The sequence below is a fragment of the Chrysochloris asiatica genome, unplaced genomic scaffold, assembly GCF_000296735.1.
Source record: "Chrysochloris asiatica unplaced genomic scaffold, ChrAsi1.0 scaffold00020, whole genome shotgun sequence".
Taxonomy (NCBI): Eukaryota; Metazoa; Chordata; class Mammalia; order Afrosoricida; family Chrysochloridae; genus Chrysochloris; species Chrysochloris asiatica.
In genome coordinates, this window is record NW_006408538.1 from 18460873 (window position 1) to 18473472 (window position 12600).

The 12600-nt window shown below is 46.3% G+C and overlaps 1 protein-coding gene across 13 annotated transcripts in view; it reads right to left on the reverse strand.

The window, feature by feature from the left end:
* The window catches only part of CAMK2G (calcium/calmodulin-dependent protein kinase II gamma), a 57235-nt gene that overhangs the window by 11074 nt on the left and 33561 nt on the right, over positions 1–12600 (reverse strand). For 6 of the 13 annotated variants that reach the window (XM_006835905.1, XM_006835903.1, XM_006835913.1 and 3 more), the window contains exon 13: positions 8036–8079. The exons of 1 other annotated variant lie outside the window; for it this stretch is intronic. In XM_006835905.1, the coding sequence (XP_006835968.1) occupies positions 8036–8079 (44 nt within the window). Of the gene's footprint in view, positions 1–202; positions 236–771; positions 778–1274; positions 1288–4227; positions 4255–4519; positions 4547–5088; positions 5105–8035; positions 8080–10253; positions 10317–12600 lie in introns of all 13 variants that reach the window. 6 more of the 13 variants (XM_006835912.1, XM_006835906.1, XM_006835908.1 and 3 more) reach the window with 4 other exon arrangements.

Consider the following 12600-nt stretch of genomic DNA (forward strand, 5'->3'; position numbering starts at 1 on the left):
CATGTTTCAATGCCCACTGTAGGCCACTCGGTGACCTCAGGCAATGGCCCCTGCCTGGCAGGACAGGCCACAGCTGCCCACACAGCACAGACATGCAGTGAGGATGAGTGGAGCACACGCACATGGCAGAATGGGCTTGCGTGGCTGGCAGGCAGGGGCAGGCAGCATGGAGTGGGCGGATGGGTGGGCAGGCAAGGCTCACCATTAGGTGCACGCTGGAACTCGACTTCCTTTTCTGGACACATCACAGCGAAAGGGAAAGAGAAGGGGAAAGAGGAGGTAAGAAGAGAAGCACAGAGACGCTGCAGATTAGTGCACCCGTGTGGGCTCTGCATCGGGGAGAGAAGAGCAGAAGTAGGAGCCTTGGAGTCGAGCACCAGAGAGGTTAACACAGCACCTAGGCACACACAGCCCTCCAGACCCAGGAGAGGAAGAACTCCTTTGCCGTCAGGGTCACAAACACAAATTTAGTATACTCTGAGATGGCCTAGCTTTGCTCAGAAAAAGCTTCTGCAGATTATGTCACAAGTAGGTCATGTTTTGCTGCAAGTTTTCAGATTTGGGCTATCAGGTTCACGTGAGTAAAGCTGTTCATTTTCTCTCCTGAGGAGGTCTGTTTGACATTTGAGTAAGTAGCTACCAGGTAAACAGCAAAAGCTTCTACAGGCTACACAGTTGTTTTTTTAAAATGCATGTACCGAAAAGCAAAGCAACATTTATTTTAAAACATCAAATTTAGAAAGGTGACTATAGATTGTCCTGCTTTAATACATCTGACTAAACGTGCTTTTTAGATGATGACGTCGAGCTTTTAGAAATCATCTGATTTTGGCATATATTTGTTGTCAGTATAGCTGCACTTGTTTATTACACTCGGATGCTTTATTGCATTTGGTGATTAGCGGGAAGTGTTAGTGAGTGCAGGTCTCCTAAAGAGACAGATGTCAATCACGAGGAATGCTGAGAGCAGTGAAATTCTCAGCTTCCGTTAGATGCTCAGTGGACTTTATGTTCAGATGTGAAAGAAGAGTATAGAATTAAAGCCAGATGACACGTTGAAAATCTCTCAGAAAGCTAACAGGTGGAAGGAAGGTGGTGGCGGCTGGACGCTAGGGAGCCAGTTCGGACTCATAGCATGGTAGCTCCACAGGATAAGCACTGGACTATGAAGCACACGCCCACCAGCTGCTCTGAGGGAGAAAGATGAGGCTTTCTGCTCCAGCAAAAGATTCAGAGCCTAGAAAACCCGACACAGGGTCACTAGGAGTCAAAACTGACTCCAAGGCACTTAACAACAAAATCTTTAGAGGAGGAGAAAGGCTCAGAACTTTATGATCAGCTCTCAGAGACAAAAACTCCCTGTGGAACATTCCATTTATGGTTTGACTTATGTATATGCATTTCATAACATCCATAACATCCATAACATACTGAGGGCTGCTGCAGCCACTGGGAATATAGCAACGAACACATCAGATACATGTTACTGTCTTCAGAAAGCTGACATTCTACTTTAGAAGACAGTTTTTGGAGCTATGTTTAAGAGAACAACAAATATAAGAATGGCACAGATTTAAAGAAACACCTAAATATAATTAGGTACTGTTTGTATTACCTTTTCATATATGCCCATGTACGAGATTTTATCTCTGAAGTATCCGTCAGAAAAGAGCAAGTTGCCTTACATTCATGTACGTACCATCTAAGCAGATGGTTAAGTAACAATGTGTGCTGAGCTTAAATGGTTAGCAGGCTCTGGTGTTTTCCCCAGGCTAAAGCACAGTACAAGCTTCTAACCTGCCCTCAGTCTTAGTCTTCTGGGGCACTGGCCAGGCTCAATATTGGCTTTGGTGGCTTTTCAGGGTTTGCTTCAAAGGTCAATGCAGATGGCCTTCCCCTGGACCTTGCATTAGACTTTTCAGCTATCTGCTTGTCAACTTAATAGAGAATGTGTTCCCAATTTTCTCATTGTTGGTTTGCTTTTTACTAAACTGTCCTGCAAGAAAACCATCTATAATCACCAATCAAACGTTGTGGATGGCTTTCAACTCTTCTTCTTTCAGGTTTCTGCCCTCAACCATACACAGCTGGGCTCCTAATCAGGTAGCACTGCTGGAATATGAAATCAGTTTTAAAGACTTGTATCTCGCTTTTATTTAAAAATGAATTGAAAACTTAAACTTTATTTATAAAGTAAATGAGACATATTAGGAAGGGTTCAAGCCTCCATTGAGTTATAAATTTAAACAATACTTAAGAGGATAACTATATCCTTTCTTCTCTGTTGCTTTCCTTCCTTATTAATTTTATTAAAAAGATCAGCAGAAGGCACAAGTTGTTCTAGACTATGGGTCTCCCTCTGGAGACTTGAGATTCTGTAGCACCTTAAGTCTTGACCTCACAAGTAGCTCTCTCAGATCCTGGGTCCCTGGTATCCAAAGAAAACGAAACAGAACCCCAAGTTTCCAAACTAAAAAAAGGTGCAAGGTAAACGAGGTGTTCAAACCAATGCTAATATACCTAGCATCTTGCAGGAAGAATCTGTTGAACAGTGAGAAAGAAGCCTCCCAAAGAACACTTAAAACAACAACAACAAAACCCCATTATCACTGAGCTGATTCCAACTCATAGTGGGCAGAGGAGAACTGCCCCCTGGGTCTCTAGAGCTGTAATCTATACTGAAAACAGATGTCTACATAGTTCTTCCTCTGAGGGGCTGCTGAGTTCCATTTGTAGCGAAGTGCTTAATAACTGTACCACCTGGGCTCCTTCAAACATTCAGGCAGAAAGAAATGTGTTTGTGTGGAGGGGGAGATTCAGGAAGGGAAGGTGATCTACAAAGAAGGACTGAGGATGCCTACACAGGTCAGTATCCTCTGAGCAATGCCACAGGTCAGAACAGAGACCATCACCTGAGCTTTCAAGAGAACACATCTTACTTTATCCTTCCTGTTTTTTCTTTGACACCTTCAACCAACCATGCCTATGTTATATAAATGTTCCCGATTCTATAAAGAAAGCAACCACATTACAAGTCATTTGGAAAGTGGGGGCACTCACAATTCTATCACTTTCATCAATTTTTTCTACTTATGCAATTAAAAATTAGTTTTATAAGTTATAAATCCTGGTGTGGCACTATAGGATAAGCACTGGACTGCTAACCACAAGGCCGGAGGTTCAAACCCGCCAGCGCTCTTTAGAAACCCTATGCAGGGGTGCTGAGTTGGAACTGACCTTACGACACACAACATTATGACGATGTACAAGTTCATACTTTGCTTTTTGGAAAAAAACCAAAAAAACAGTAATTTGAGATTCAGTCTGATTATACAATACATGCTCTAGGTGAAAAATGTAGAAAACGCAGAAAAATGTTTAAAAGAAAACATCCCAAATTCCTGTTGCCAGTGAAATTATTATTAATATTTCAGCAAATTTTCTTTCAATTCTTTTTTAACTGAGTATGGGTATACTAATACATCGTTTTAAAAACAAAGTTTAGACTAGATTGTATATACTGCTTTGTATCTCACATTTTCACTTAATATAAAACTTCTCACATCACTATGATATAGCAATGAATATTCTTGGTAAATGGACATTGGCTCTTTAGATTGTCTTTAGGCTTGTCTGTTAGAATTGTTAGGCTCAACATCTTTAGCTTTCAGTGGTCTCATATTTTGAATGATTTCTTTAGGAGAAATTCCCAGAGGTAGAATTACAGGGTAAAAAAGGCAGAACATTTTTTTATGGCTTTTTGATACACAAGCTGTTTTAGAGAGGCCCATTCCACGTCATAGGATCATCAGTGAAGGAAGAGTCAAAAAGATGCACCTTGTTTCATCTTGTATTTCCAAGCTCCCCCACCTCCTCTGACTTGCAGTTCTTTGCAAACATTTTTCCATATTTGTTAACCAGTTCGACTTCCTCTCTCTCAGATTGTAGTTAATCTTTTTTGTTCATTTATGTGCTGGGTTTTGGAGAGATTCTTATTAGAAAGAGCTCTTTGTATAAAATTAACTTTAACCTCACCTCCCCCCCTCCCCCTCCTAACTTCTGTGAATATTTCCCTCAGCCTGTCTGCTTTTGGTCTTTAAATTTTAGCTAGCCATTCCCTTCTTAAATACTTACTCTTTGGCTCCTGGTCCCACCATTATATTAAAACTCTTCTCAAAAGTACACAACAGGAAACTCCCATTTACTGAGTACATACAAGGGTCAAACCCAGGCGGCTGTGTTCCCCTTGGTGCCCTGTGTCCCATGAAAAAGAAGATGCATTCACTTGAGTCTTTCAACTGCTTCCTATAAGGACTGGATGGGGGAAAGAGGAAGTGGGCTGGGTCCCCCACATATTTTCTCATCTGAAACATTTTATCTATGATGGACAAATCAGGGAATGAATAAGGATAATGACTGAACAACCTGATAAACACGATGTATGTCACTAAACTGTACATGTGAATATTGTTGAAATGACAAATATTTTATCACCTATTTATTCATCCTGGTGTGGAGCCCTGCTGTGGCACTGTGGGTTAATGCGCTGGACTGCAAAGTTGGTTTGAACTGTAAGGTTGGCGGTTTAAACTCAACAGCCACTCCTTAGAAACTCTCTACAGGGTCATTATGGGTCGGAACCGACTCAATTGTATTTAACAACAACATTTACCAGAATTAAGAAAAAACTGTCTAGTAATTGTTTTTCCAGCTCTCATCCTTCTCAGCTACCATTAAGATCTGATAATGTTTATACATGTTGACTCTTATCTTACTTCTCAGTTCTTTCTCCATTTCCTTTGCTGATTCCTCTTCTTGCAATCCATTAATCGATAATCACCAAATTCTGCCTTTGTCAGCCTCTTCTCCCACAGAGCGGCTGGTAGTTTCGAACTGCTGACCTTAAAGTTCACAGCCCTATTTGTAGCCACTATGCTACCAGAGCTCCTAATAGTTATGTATGAAAACCTATATGTCTGGGCCTTATGTTAATTTTTGGGACTAGCATCTAGAAAGTTCTGCTAAAGAAGACTATGCCTTAATGACTTCTTTATCCATCCTCTCCCCTCCAGCTCAACTGTCATTAGCTTAGTTTGGGGCCTACCTTATGAACTCACTTTTCCTGTCAGTCATATAACCAGTTACAATGCAGCTGATTCCAACCCCTGGCGACCCTACGTGTGTTAGAGTAGAACAATGCTCCACAGGGTTTTCAATGGCTGACAGGAAGTCACCAGGCTTTTCTTGTGAAGTGCCTCTCTAGGTAGACGCGAACCTCCAAACTTTCAGTTAGCAGCCAAGCACACAAATTATTTATTTGCACCACCCTGGGATTCCTTCGTTGTTGTTGTTGTTGTGAAGCGCCGTCGAGTAGGTTCTGACCCATAGGGACCCTGTATAGGGTTTCTGGTGAGCTTGAACTGCCGACCTTGCAGTTCAAACGGCTTTGCAGTCTGGCACATTAACCCACAGCACCACACCAGGACTCCCAAGAAGTAGATCTTCACAAGTGGATGGGGTTCCTTTAGCCGTATAGAAATGGATGAAGTTCCCAGAATCACCTCACTGTTGCATACTTGTGTATCTACACATGCTCTGTCCCTTCTCCCTAACACAGCCTTCCCTCTTCCCTCTCCCACTTATCTAGGCAAAATCCAACTAGCCCATCAAACTCATGGGCCACCACCTTCACTTCAATTTCTTGTTCTGGTTCACAGGCTCCTCTATTCTCCCCTAGGACCTTCCCAGTACACACCTCTCTCAGAGACCTTATTAGGACACTCTGAACCTGTTGATTTCCTTGTCTTTCTTCCACTGTGAACACCTCAAAGACATGGATTATGTTTTCCTCGCTCCTGGAGCACCACAGGCATCTAATAAATGTTGACTGAGTGAATTAACTCATAAGATTCATTCATGTGATTCCCAAACCTACATCTCTAGTGTTGACCTCAGGAATCTCCCAGGGCCTCAAAGACACCTCCATTTAGATAGTCCATCTTTTTCTCAATCACAACTTTTCCCACTTAATGGGCATTCCTTCACAAACTGCTCCCATTTCTAGCCAAAACACCACCATTCTGCAAACATTCTAGACAAAAACATTGCCATGATCACGGATGGCTCCTTTTTATAATTCCCCATACGCAATGTAAACTTCCTTTGCTCCATCTCTTATAGGGATGATAGTCCCAGCATTCCTGGGTAGAGCTGGATTGGTTGCTTACTGGTAGCACCTGCTCTGAGGAACCATGTGCTTTCTTGGGGGTTAAGTATTTTGAATATGATCCCTTTCTATCTCTAATCACCTTTTCTGTCCACCCTACACCCAGATTACATCAACTCCTAACTGATATCTTCTCATCTAGTTTGTTCCTTTTATATTTGCCCTTGTACCCTCAGCCAAATCTTTCTAAAAATATTACTCTTATGTGTGGTCTCTGCATATAAAACTCTGTCTCCTCTGCTCGACAGACCTGTGTAGTCACACATTTCAAACCATGTCCCCGTTAAGCAGAGAACATCAATACATACCAGAGAGTCCTTAAGAATATTTTCACTGATTTTGAATTTTAATCTAACTAAAAAAAAATAACTTTAAACTTAAATGATAGATGTACTTCCCCATACTGCTCTGCCCTCATCTCCAAACCCATTCCCTAGAAGTAATCACTGTTTTGGTTCAAATTTTCCTACTTCGCTTAAGCTTGCCCCAATAAATGTATCCCAAAAGCTTCTTGGACTGAACCATTACACTCAGGGTGCAGAATGATATGCCATTTAGGGCTAGGCCTATACCAAGTATGTCCATTTATCTTGTAACCTCCTTAGGCCAGATGGGACATGTACTCTTAACCTCCTATTGGAGGCTCTTCACTACTGAGCTCAGCACCGGGCCTCTGAAAAGCACTCATTCAATACTTTGTAATGATTGATTCTGGCTTCTTTTCCCTAATAGAAATACCCAAACTCTCTCTGCAACTAAACCTGCTCCTTTTACCTAATGTGGTTTTTACCTGAAGAACTCACTCACACCCATCAGCCCCAAGTCCATGTCAGGAGGGTATGTGCAGAGCCCTTAGGGCAGAGGTACACAGAAACAGGCAAGGAGAGAGAATGTGGGTGAGAGGATGGGGTGAAGGAAGGAAAAGGGGTACACAGTGCATCTCAGCTGTGGACACAAGATCCTAGGGAAAAGTCCAGTTCGCTAACTTTTGTTGAAGTTTTAAAGGTTCAAGATTCTCTACAGTGTAAAAATTGGTAGGCTTTAAGATGTTACCCTGCTACCCAATGTCCCGGCTCTAGGAACTGTTCCCTTTCTGCCCCAAAGCAGCCACAGAACACCTGTGTGTCACTCCATGCAGCCCCTTCTCCCCCGCTAGATGACCAGCCGCTCTTTCTGGAGCGTTCTATTGGTCCTTGCAGGCTCCTGGTACCTCCTCTTGTTCTGATCCCACAGGAAAAGTTCCTTCACCCAGTGAGGACATGCCATGATGTACCATGTCTCTCAGGAGCCTATGTCTTCAGAAAGCATATAAAACTTTTGCTCCAGGGTGTTTGAACTGGGTCTGGAGGCGCTCTGGGGACAAGGAAAAGGCCAACAGGGTAGTGGCTTGAGGTTCCAAGCCATGGTCAACCAGGGAAACTGCCTTTTTTTTTTTAGAAAATGAATTTGATGCTGTAAAAAAGTGGGGAAGGGGGCAACCAAATAACTTAAAATACAGAGCATTGGAACCCTGGAGACAAGCATGGGTCTGGAAGTCAAGCTCAGGATTCAGCTCTGTAACTTGGGTCACTTCCCCTGAGTCCTCTGATCCAACTAGGGTGGGGAGAAACACCTTGCCCTTCTTCCCTTGCAGGCCAGTGGAACCTGCTGTTCTGAAGCACAAAGACTCTGGTTTAAAGCAGAACAGCTAGGATAGGAAGGTTCCCAGGGAAACAGCAAAGGTAGGGCCAAGAATTTCCCCTGGTGCCTGTTGTGAGACAGAGAGAGGGAGAGAGGCCAGGCTCTGGCAGGAGGGGGACTGACTCCTACCTTGACACCGCCATCTGACTTCTTGTTCAATAGGCTTTTGGCAGCTGTGAAAACAAAGAGGAAAATCAAGTCTCCCACATTGTACCCTCTCCCCAACCTGAAGTCCAGTAGCCAGGTCCTCAAGAGACGGGGTGTCTGACAAGGGGGCCAGACTGCGGTGTCTGGACCCACTGGGTGAACTCGAGAAGGCATAGCATCTGTTCTGCCTCTGGAAGAGGCCCCACTGCAAGAAGGGTGTCTCAAGTGACATCAGCGCCTTCAAGGCAATGCCCAGGATTTCCTGGGTGCCAATGCTCCTCTGCCACAGAAGAGGGCTAGGCTGAAACAGGGACACACTTAGGGGAAGAAACCCGTGCTCATTACTGGAGCTGCCTGGGACACTGGGGACTCTGCCTTCAACAGCTTCCAACCCAGGCCGAAGCAGAGTGTTGGATGAAAGAGTGAAGGCTCAGTCCCTAACGCCATGGAGATCTTCAGGATGGTCAAGCTGGAAGGATGCAAGACATCTCCTGAGTGTTCTCAAGAAACAGTGTCACAGTTCACGAGGGGACCAGACGTGAGGACACACAGACACAGACACAGAGACCAGGACCACCTACAGGAGGGTTTCGCCAGGGGGTTGAAGCCTTGACGGGGCAGGTCCTCACTAGGTTTACTGGGTCCTAACTCACTGCCCTTTTCTGAGCCCGTTCTCTGGACCCATGAGCAGGCAGGAGTGGGCAGAATAACAAGATGTCCAACAGATGCCCGCGGGCACAAGGTGTGAGGCTCATGGTTGATGAGCTCTGTTCTTGAGACTGTGGTACCAGCTGGCCACAGAGACCACAGGAGGGCAGCAGATAGTGGGTGGGAGAATATGGGGGGCATGTTGCTGTTAAGTGTTGTCAAGTCAGTTTCGAGTCACAGAGATCCTGTATAGAGCTTCCGAGGCACGACAGGTGGGTTTGAACTGCCAACCTTGTTAGCAGTTCAGTACTTATCCTATAGTGCCACCCCAGGAATCCCTGGGACACACAGGGAAATGAAAACTATCTGATTCATTTGGACTTCTCTGGGTTTGTCTCAACTTGGTTCTACCACTTGCCAACTGTATGACCTTGGGTTAAGTTAGTTAATCTCTCTGAACCTTAATTTCCTTACCTATAAAATGGGGGCTAAACAGGGCCTAGGTCACAGGGTAGTGGCGGGAATCCAATGCTTAGCATGTAGCAAGTGCTCAAAAACCGTAAACTGTTGTCGTCTCTATTGGTACCATCATTCTTCTCTTTATGTGGCCAGTCCTACCCCAAGCTGTGCCCCATCTCTCTCTCCAGTGAGAACGGAGTCCTTTATCACAAGAATCCTGACTCCAAAAATGTCCTTAGGCATCTATCTCCAGGAACAGGCCTCTATCACACTGGGTGATTGGGAACATTTTCTTTTAAGGGTGCTGACCACTTACTATACTAAGTAAGTGCTTTTCACGCATTTGCCAAATCACCTGGGGAGATGGAAAACAAAATGCTTCTGCCTATTCCACCTCCAAGGTTCCTGGTTTATTTGTCTGCGATGGGGTCTGGGCATCAGGATTATTTTACAAGCTCCCAGATCACTAATTCTTCAGCATAGTCAAGGCTGAAAGCCTTCGGCACATGAGCTCTTAAGCATCACCACTGTGATTCATTAATCCCATTGGATAGGTGAGGAAACTAAGGCTGGGAGAGCACAGTGAGGTGCTCAGGGGTGGCAAGGCTGAGACCCAAACCCAGGAGGGCTGACTCCAAAGCTACCACACTCTAGGATCTCCCAATCCTGCAAACACAAGTGGTCACAATTTTGAGGGGCTCGACTTCCTCTATGGAGTCTGATGAGGCCTGTTCCTAGCAATGGGCAGCTCCAGGCTATGCCCAGGGCTGTCTCTGGGAGGCTGCAGTCTACTGCGGCCCTCTGTAGGCAAGTCGGGCTCTCAGCTAGAGGAAAGCTCTCCTGTCGTCCAGCTCCACGTCCCCCAGGCCATTGCCTCCTGAGAGTTGGCAAGCGCCCAGCATGCATGGCTGGTTAGGGGCTTCGTAACATCAATGCGCTTGCAGATGCCAAGTTAGGTCATCCGTCGGGCATGCCCATCTCAGCTCGCAAGCAGGGGACTGGCCTCCCTGGTGAGTGGGCCTGGCATGCTGGCCCTCCTGGTGGGGTGGCAGGGAGCCGAGACAGGCGGTCGGGGAGGACTCATGCCACGTACCTTGCCCGGCCAGGCCGGCGGCGCTCGCGGCAGGCGAGGCGGGGGCGGAGCTCTGCCTGCCAACTGAGGGGATACAATCTCTCAGTGCACAGAGCTGCCGCAAAGCCACAGGGGCCAGTCAGCAGCGAGCATGCCCCAGCATGAGGCTCAGGGACCCGCTGGCCGCCCACGCACAGCAGGGCCCAGGTGGCGTGGCCAAGCCAGCCAAGCTGGGGGAGCGGAGGCGCCAGAGGGGGCAGGCTGGTGAGGCAGGTGCAGCCAGCCCTGCAGCAGTCTGGGGGCCTGAGAGAATTGGGCTCTGACGGGGCACAGGAAACACCACCACTCCACTTGGTGGACGTGGCCGCAGCTCCCGTTCCACAACCACTTCAGCTAAGTCAACAGGTTAAGAGCCCAGCGCCCTTTCTGAGGTGGCCCATCTCTAGCTTAGGGTTGTGAGAAAGGTGAGCCTCACCTACAGCCCTTCCCTGTTAAGGATCTGAATGAGAGAGCAGACAGCAGAGAGGAGTCCTTCCCCTGCCACATTCAGCAGAAAGACCCGTACTCGTGGTCCAGGGAGGGTCCGTGACCCCAGCTCCACAGAGACACAGGCCTCTTTCCCTTCTCACGGGAGGTGGGGGAGAAGCAGTTTTTCATAGCCCATATTTCAGTGTTCTGATAGCACAGAAGCCGGAAATGAGCCCTCAGAAAGAAAACGAAGGCTGCTGAAGCAAACAGTTCTAGAAGCCCTGATTTCACCATAAGCCAAGCTGCTAAAGTCCAGGGCTAAGCTGCACTCCCTAACCAAAACAAAAACAAACAAAACCCAAAACTAAACCTAAACCAGTTACCATCAAGCACTCCGAATCAAGGGGACCCATTTGCGCAGACTAGAACTGTGCCCATAGGGTTTCATGGCTGTGATGTTTCGGAAGCAGAGCTCCAGTATTTCCTTCTGAGGTTCCTCTTGGTGGGTTCATTTGAGTACTTGGTTAGCATTTGAGTACTTAACCATTTATGTCACCCAGGAACTCCCAAGCTGTATGACTAATTGGGGCCAACTCAAGAAACAAGCCTAGCTTATCCCAAAAGAGAACACACTGCACCTCTGCACCTCTTTCCGTAGACACCCGCTTCTCAAGGCAGGCTCTATCTTCACTGTCCCCGAGTCAGAGCACAAGAAGGACCACAACAGAGTCCTCTGACCCAGGACAAAGTGAGTTCAAACCAGGATTCAGGTTTCCTGAAAATGGGGGTGAGGAATAATGTGGTGGGCACCAGAAAAGCCCTACATCACGGGTTCCCAGGCTGAAAAGGCAGCAGTAGTCAGTCTTCATGTTTCTTCTACTCAGAGATGATAGACCACTGGTCAAGGGTCAGCACAGAAATGCCCCTGAGTGTCCTCTAGACAGGCTCTTAGACCAAGAAAGTAAAAGCTGCACGTAGTTAGGGGACAAGTAGCAAGAAGTGGCACTACAGTTCTAATGGAGGTGGTGGTCAGGACTCCTGATCTGTGAGAAGTGAATCGAGAATCACAACTGCATCGTCCAAGGCTCCCACAACAAAAGACACTCCCAAGGCCGGGTCACAGGGCCTCACTATCCAGTCCTGATGTCTCCAGAGCCCTGGACTCCTCAGTTAGAGCTCATGAAGCTCAGGGTCTTCTTGCCTGCAGCATCCTAAAAGCCAGAGGCTCTTGGGTTACTCAGAACTAGCAAAGACCATCCCCCACTGGGACTCAGATTTAAGGGGCAATCTCTGCCCAGAGGTAGTTAGCACTCCCAAACAATTCCCACTCCATGACAGTACAGAGGAAACGTCTCATTATGAGAATCAGAGAAGGGGATCCTGGATCCAAAACAGCAAGGTAGGGGGGTAAGGGTAGGTGGTGAAACAGCTAGTCAGAAAGGACCTCTCTGTTCTCAGTCCTGACATTAATCGTTTCCTCAAAGGAAACCCACTGAGCTTCCCAAGTGAGAGCAAACACGATTGGAGGGGTGGGGGTGGGGTGAGGAGGAGGGGGAGTTGGAGTGTCTTGCATCTTGAAAAGAAATGTCAAGTGTGATTTCCGAATCAGTGGTTCCCAACTCCCCAATACTTCATGCAAACTGAAGCAAGTTCCTTTCCCTCCTGTTGGTCTCTGTCTTCAAACTCATGGCTAGTTATTACAGTAAGTATTTAAGCAAAATCTGTGTAAAAGGCTTAAACTGCTGGAATAATTTCTATTTGTCATCTCTGCTTGGATACAGTGAAGTCTGAGTTGTCCCAATCAGCAAATGAATGGTGGAGACAAGAAAACCCACAACACCTTCGCTTTTACCCCAGCACATCCTCTGATACCCTGAACGCACTAAAAATCTCAAAATGC